The sequence below is a fragment of the Myotis davidii genome, unplaced genomic scaffold (genome assembly GCF_000327345.1).
Source record: "Myotis davidii unplaced genomic scaffold, ASM32734v1 scaffold142, whole genome shotgun sequence".
Taxonomy (NCBI): domain Eukaryota; kingdom Metazoa; phylum Chordata; class Mammalia; order Chiroptera; family Vespertilionidae; genus Myotis; species Myotis davidii.
Genome location: NW_006294400.1, coordinates 2,557,753 through 2,564,673, shown reverse-complemented (window position 1 = coordinate 2,564,673; position 6,921 = coordinate 2,557,753). Strand labels below are relative to the sequence as shown.

The 6,921-nt window shown below is 52.7% G+C and overlaps 1 protein-coding gene across 1 annotated transcript in view; it reads left to right on the top strand.

Annotated features, from left to right (window-relative positions):
* Positions 1 to 4,244: 4,244 nt before the first annotated feature.
* Positions 4,245 to 6,921, top strand: part of MVB12B (multivesicular body subunit 12B) — a 121,460-nt gene continuing 118,783 nt past the window's right edge. Inside the window, exon 1 of the mRNA XM_015567137.1 lies at positions 4,245 to 4,441. Coding sequence (XP_015422623.1) covers positions 4,436 to 4,441 — 6 coding nt within the window. The 5' untranslated portion in view covers positions 4,245 to 4,435. The remainder of the gene's footprint in view (positions 4,442 to 6,921) is intronic.

Here is a 6,921-nt window from a genome sequence, read left to right as displayed (position 1 = left end):
GTGCTATTATGACGATGAAGATCACCAATGACTCCGTGGCTGGCTGTGGTGGGCTGGGAACACTGTGTTTAGCGGGTTGTGGTTGAGCACGCAGAGGCTCCTGTGCTCATGAGGCTGTGGGAGGGGAGGCCTGCGTTCCTTGAGGAGCTGCTGCTCCCCCAGGCGGTTCTTGCTCATGGTTCTTGCTCACGCGGAGGCTCTCCCTGACCGACGTTTCACTGGCCCAGGGGCTCTCCTGGGTCTGTGTTGCCGGGCTGCCCGCGGGGGTTGTGGTTTCTCTGGATCGTCTGTGCTGTTTGCAGGGGGTTGCCCGCAGCAGATCTCTCCCCAGCTGCTTGGGAAGTAGAGGCACTCGCTGCAGGGTGTGCTTGCCACCAGCTCCTTGTTGGGGTCGTCGTGTGGCCATGTGGTTGGTTTACGGGATACACTTGTGGGGAGATGCAGAGCTTGTCCAGGCTGAAATGGGAGAGGCCCGGGCACCTGGATCCCAGGGGTCACATACTGGAGCTTTGTGGGCCACACTTGCCTGAGGACTGGAGGGCCATCTTGCTGAGCCTGTGGCTAGAGCCAACAGCACCAGGTCATCACACACACACACACACACACACACACACACACACTTACTTTAAAAAAACAACAACCAGGATACTGATCAATAAAGCAAAGTGTTCAAAGAATATCCCTTGATCCTTCAAGAGAGATATATAAATGAATACATAATGAGCTAAACATCCATAGGATGTTTAGGAAAATGCAGATCCCAGGATGTCAAATCGAGACCCAGAATCAGAATACCTGGGATGGGGCCCCCAAATCTGCACGTTTGAAACAAAGTTCGGGCTGTACTGAGGCTTACTGACATTGAAAACCACAATTCACGATGTGTGCTTTTGTTTGAATTCTCACCTGAGGATATCTTTGTTTATATTTTTTAAGAGAGAGGGCAAGGGAGAGAAAGAAAAACATCGATGTGAGAGACACACATTGATTGGTTACCTCCTGCACACACCCCGACCTGGGATTGAATCCACAACCGAGGTATATGCCCTGACCAAAAATCAAACCCGTAACCTTTCATATCTGGGAAGATGTTCCAACCAACTGAGCACACCAGCCAGGGCTATAGATGCTTTTTTAAAAAAGTTGTAAAATATACATAACGTAAAATTTGCCATCCTAATCATTTTTTAAAAATCTTTTTTTCACAGTTTATTTATTTATTTATTTATTTTTAAGTGATTTCAGCAAGGAAGGGAGAGATAGAAACATCAATGATGAGAATTATTGATCCACATCAGGATTGAGCCCATAACTCAGACATGTGCCCCTGGCTGGAATCAAACTCAGGACCCTTTAATCCACAGGCCAACGCTCTATCCACTGAGCCAAACCAGCTAGGACCATCCTAATCATTTTTAACTGTACAGATCAGTGGCATTAAGTACATTCATGTTGTGCAGCTAATCTCTGGAACTTTTTCATCTTGAGAAACTGAAACTCTATACTCTTGAAATAACTCTCATTTTCTCCTCCTCCAGCCCCAGGCAACTACCATTCTACTTTCTATTTCTATGAATTTGACTACTGAATGCCTTATATAAGTATTTAAACTTTTGTGACTGGTTTATTTCACTTAACATAACGTCTTAAGGGTCATTCATATCGTAGCATGTGTCACAGTTTCCTCTTTTTAACACTGAATAAATACTGCCTTGTATGGATATACCACATTTTGTTGGTTTTTGATACCAGCCACCCTTATTGACATGAGGCGATACCTCATTGTGCCCTTGGCTTGCATTTCCCTACTGATTAGTGATGTCGGACATCCTTCCATTCTCCCACTGAGCTAATAGCATAAGGAGGCCGCATGGGGGTCTGCAGGAAGTGGCATGGATTTGAGAGGCATTGAGTTACAAGAGAGGATGGACGAAAGACTTAGCAATTTTTCCCTTTGGGCCATTGGGTACTCCTTCCCGTAGGCCTGTGTCATTGCTTAGACCTGAGAAAGAGCAGAGACATGCAGCCTGCTTTGTTTGTTGGTTGGTTTAAACATTTCATAGGCTTGTTTCAGAGCCCATCTGCTAGTCAGAGTTCCCCCAACCGTCCGCGTTTGCTCACACTGCTGCTGATGCCACGCCTTCTGCATGTGGTCCCTTCTCTTCTCCACATGCACGCTCCCTCTTCCAGGGAGGCCGCTGGAGTGGCAGCTCTTCCCTCGCATCTCCATGGCTCACCAGGCAGAAGCCAGTGTCCCCTCATTGGGTCCCTTTCTATTTGTCACTGTATCACCCGGCACAGTGGCACTGTCCAGTCTCGGCCCCAGACCAGTTAAATCAGAACCCGGGGGTTGGGATGGGCAGCTGCAGTCCTTACAGACTCCATGGTGAGTCTGCTGCGCAGGCAGCCGGGAGCCCCGCCGGCCACTGCCAGGCCCTGGTCCGGCAGCGTGAACTGAAACTGCAGAGCGTGCTGCCCAGCCTCCCTTCCGCTGCAGGGGGCCATCCTGCAGTTGTACTGTTTGTCCTGCATGGGCTGCTGGTGCCCTCCTTTACCCAATGAAACATGGGTGATCTTGAGGGGATGGTAGGAACTTCATTCATCCACCTTCCTTCTATCCATCCATCCATCCATCCATCCATCCATCCATAACCATTTATTGAGTACCCACTGTGAGTCAGGCCCTGGTGAACATAGCACCTTGGAACAACTTACATTCTTCTAGGGAAAGTGTGTTATAACCTGAGTGATGAGGGTGTGGTTCGCGTGTGCACATGTATGTGCACCGACCGTGTGCTTGGACTGCACCACGATGCTCAGGGACAGCACCTGTCTGCCTGGGCCGTTGGGGAAGTTTGGGGCCGAGTGGAAGGTGTGTCCCAGGTTTGGACTGGTGCGGGGGAGTGTCGTGGGAAGGAATGAGGGGACCTGTGCTGCAGAGGGGGCGACGGGCTCTCGTTCTGAGGCTGTTCCTCGTGGGTGATGACCTTCAGGGCCTCTCCATTCTTTTGTTCGCTCATTCAGTCAGTCATCAAACACCTCATGAACACCTGCCGTCTTCAGAGTTGTTATTGGCCAGCTGTGGGCCCGCTGTTTGAGCATCCCCGGGGCTTGTTAGGAATGCAGCTTCTCGGGCTCCCTCCTAACCATGTTGAATCAGTACCTGGGAGTGGGTTCAAGACTCTGTTTTAACAAACCCTCCAGGTGACTCTTAGGCTCGCATCTGGGACTCCTGCTCCGGAGTGCTGGGTTTCCGGTCCTCATCAGTGCACACCCGCCCTCCATGCTCAGCACCGAGGCGCCCCCTCCGTGTTTGTGGGCTGACTGCTTTGCACCAGGTCCTGATAGGTTCTGGGAGTGTGGGAGCCCCTCCAGGGGGAGGACGACAAGGCCAGTGAGTCTGAGGTACTCATGGGACAGGCAGTTGGTGACAGACACTAGATACACACCTAGCTTCGGGAGGTATTTTGGAAGTCATCAGCATACGGGTAGAATGATTAAATGCCCAAATGTATGCAAGGAAACGCTCAACATCCATGTGAAAGTCAGAGAGGGGGTGGTGGTGGTGATGGGCGGGCCTGGCGCCCTGACGCCATGTGTCCTGATGATTCTGGCCTGGGGGCCCATGTGCCTGGTGTTGAGATGAATTGGCATTATTTTTCTGCACAGACACTGTAGCCTTCAGGGCAAGGGGTGACTCGTGTCACTGAACATCAAGAGAGCATTGCTCTGGGGCGTCCTGGGATAGTTTCATGACCTGAAGGGAGTGGGCAGGACAACCCTCACTCGCAGTCATGTGGGCAAGTCAGTGCAGGGCTCAAGTGTTCTGGAGAATGCCACTCCCCCACCAGCACCAGGAGCCCCGGTTTTGCAGAGTCAGGCTTGGGAGGGGCAGGACTTGGGCCACTGCAGTGCTGTAGAACTTGATCCCGGGTTTATTTTTGGAGTGAATTCCGGGATCTACACTGTACTGCCCTGGCCTGCTGCAACCTGAACCCCCGGCCTGCCTCACGTGGTTTATAGGAAATCTGTGTGGTAATCAAGTGGTTAATATAAATCTAATCATAGGTCAGATGGCATGGATGTGTTTCTACACCAGATTCTTCTATTGGAAGCAGCAGACCTTTACTGGGGGAAAGGAAGTGCTTGCCACTGTTAGTGCCTGAGCTGGAAAATTCTTTGATCGAGGTATGCTTAGGGAAATATTTGCTTTCATTTCCCAGTATCTTAGCAGCCTTCCCAGTAGCCTGTGGCTGTTGCCACCAGACCACACTCAGCAGCACTTGTCAGAGTGACTTGGCTTCTGACTGGTCTCTAGATAAGGGGTCCAGACCAGAGTGCAGGAAGCACCAGGATGCTGTCCTGAGTCCACAGTGACGCCCGTCGGCCTGGGCACCGTCTCCCGATAGCAGGCTGGCCATTCGCCGGGTGCTGCATGGCGGTAGGTCTCCTCCCGAGGAGGTCGGTCTCTGCACCTTGGCTGTAAGGGAGGGGGCCCCGTGTGTGTGTTGAGGGGTGCATCGGTGAAGCCTGGCCACGGGCTCCCTCTCTTGGGGTGGGCAGTGTCCTTCTGCGCCCTGCTTAATTACCAGCAGAAAGGTACCTGTTATCCTGGGCGACAGACAGGGGCATGGATTCCTGCAGACCCCCACTGCCCCTGGGAAGCAGGCAAAGCTGGCGGTCTCTCAGTAGTGAGGCCCTGCTCTCAGGCCGTTTCCCACCGCGAGTAAAATACTTATACACTGTTCTTCCCGGCCCTGCAAGCTGGTCGCTGTGGGCAGACACTTGATGTCTTTTGTGCCCTTGACTTTGGATTTCAAACAAGCTGATCGCAATTTCATCCTTCTGTGGGGACTTAATTAACCCACTGTTTTTGTCATTTCAATTACAGTAGCCCAATTTAACCGGCCTCCCTCCCCCCCCCGTCTCCCCGCCCCCCAAATAGTTTGAAATTACTCTCCTCAAAAGTTCTGTGCGAGTCACGCCTCAGCCTTGCGGGCAGTGCTGGCTGGCGCTGCTTCTGAGCTGCAGGGAAGCCACGTCGGGGTTCCTGCTGCTCCTCCTTTGAAGGCCCCGCTCCCGGCCCCCTGCAGTGTTGTCCCCCATCTTTAAACTCCTCAGCCTGCACCCCACCCCGCTGCTAAAGGGGCCTCAGTGGAGAGAGGTCTGAGCTCTGTTAGTTGGGGTTTGATTTCAGTACAGGAGTTGATAAAATGAGATAAACCCCAGGCTCACGGGGCCGGGGAAATTAAACAGAGATGATATCAAAGTTCCCCTGAGTTTTCAACTGTGATACAGTAGCTTAGTTTTCTCCCAGACTGGGGCCGGGAGGCACGCCTTTGATTCTGAAACAATGTTCAGCATCAGTTAAGCCCAGCACTGCTGACTTTTAGGGATTAAGCAAACTGTTGTAGTGATTCTTTGATCAGCTACAAGGGAGCAGTGTGCTGTCTGTATGAAGGGGCTTTATAGTTAAAGTTCATTTCTCTGTGAACCTGGATGACAGCATTGGCGAGGTGCTGCGGTGCTGGGAGCCGGGGCCTCCCCCAGGCACTGTTTGCAGCATTGCAGGCAGAAGCGGTTCTCTTCTTCCGCCCTGTGTTGTCGCATCGTATCCATCCGGCATGGCATGGAAAGGATCCTCTGGCTTGGAAAACACATCTCACCCTAACGGGATCCCAGCTGGTCCTAGTATGTATATGCAAGGCATGTGTGTGCGTGCACACACACACACACACACATGCACACTCGCACTCCCACCTTGCAGAATACAGGAACAGCTGCCCAGAGCCCAGCTCTGCAGCCCCCCAGAATTGCAAATGCTCTAGCCGAGGCTGCCTGGGCGCTGAAGGTGGAGATGGAATGGGGATTGGGACCAGATGGCCCAGGAGGTTCAATGAGGAGGATAAGCTCAAGGTCAGTGTTGCCACCGCACTCTCTCCATGCCCAAGAGCAGACCCAGCTCCCAGGTGCTGCCACCACCATCATCCTTACCTGGCATTTACTGAGAAACGACTTAGTTTCATGTCGGCTCCGTCCCGTGATTCTCAGTAATTTCAACATCTGCTGCCATCTGAAGTACTGGGTCCACTTTGGCTTTCGCTGTAGAGACCTCCTTGCAGCCACAGCCAGGACGGTAGAAGTTTCTCAGATTGCTCCCTCCCCCCGGTTGGTCTGCGACTTGCAGCTGTAATGGAGCCCGTGTGTTGTCGATCGCTCGCACCGCACCATGCATCAGCCTAGTCCCCCTGTGCAGCGCTCGGATCTCCCTCATTAGGCCTAAATTTACCTCCGTCCTACACAAACGTGGCCTTAGCTCATTTTTATTGTTGTAAATTATTTATGAGGGAGATGCTGAATCTTGAAACGAGGTCCGAGGGAAATGAATCCCACGTCACTTTTATCTTGCTGTACTTCTCTCCCCCTGCTCGACTTACTGGGCTATGGCCAGAGGAAGAAGAGCTTTCGGTTTTTACTCTAATGTGTAGAAACTGGTTTTCCAGTCGGATATGGGATGGGGTGGCGGTGTCCCTCTGCACGGTGTCATGGGAAGCAGACGTGGCTGGGGAAGGAGGGCAGAGGTCCTGTTAGGCTCTGCCTCTGCCAGCTGCATGGTGTCTGAGAACACCTGGCCTCAGCTTGCTCTCCTGTACCATAGGGACAGTGCAACCCAGCCACACCCCAGGTTTGGTGTGGGCATTGGTGGAGAAGCAGCCTGAGAAAGCTTCGTGAGGATCACAGGGCTCTGTACACGCACGCAGCAGGGGTGTGTGTGCAGCAGGGGTGCGTGTGTGCAGCAGGGGTGCGTGTGTGCAGCAGGGGTGCGTGTGCAGCAGGGGTGCGTGTGTGCAGCAGGGGTGCGTGTGCAGCAGGGGTGCGTGTGTGCAGCAGGGGTGCGTGTGCAGCAGGGGTGTGTGTGTG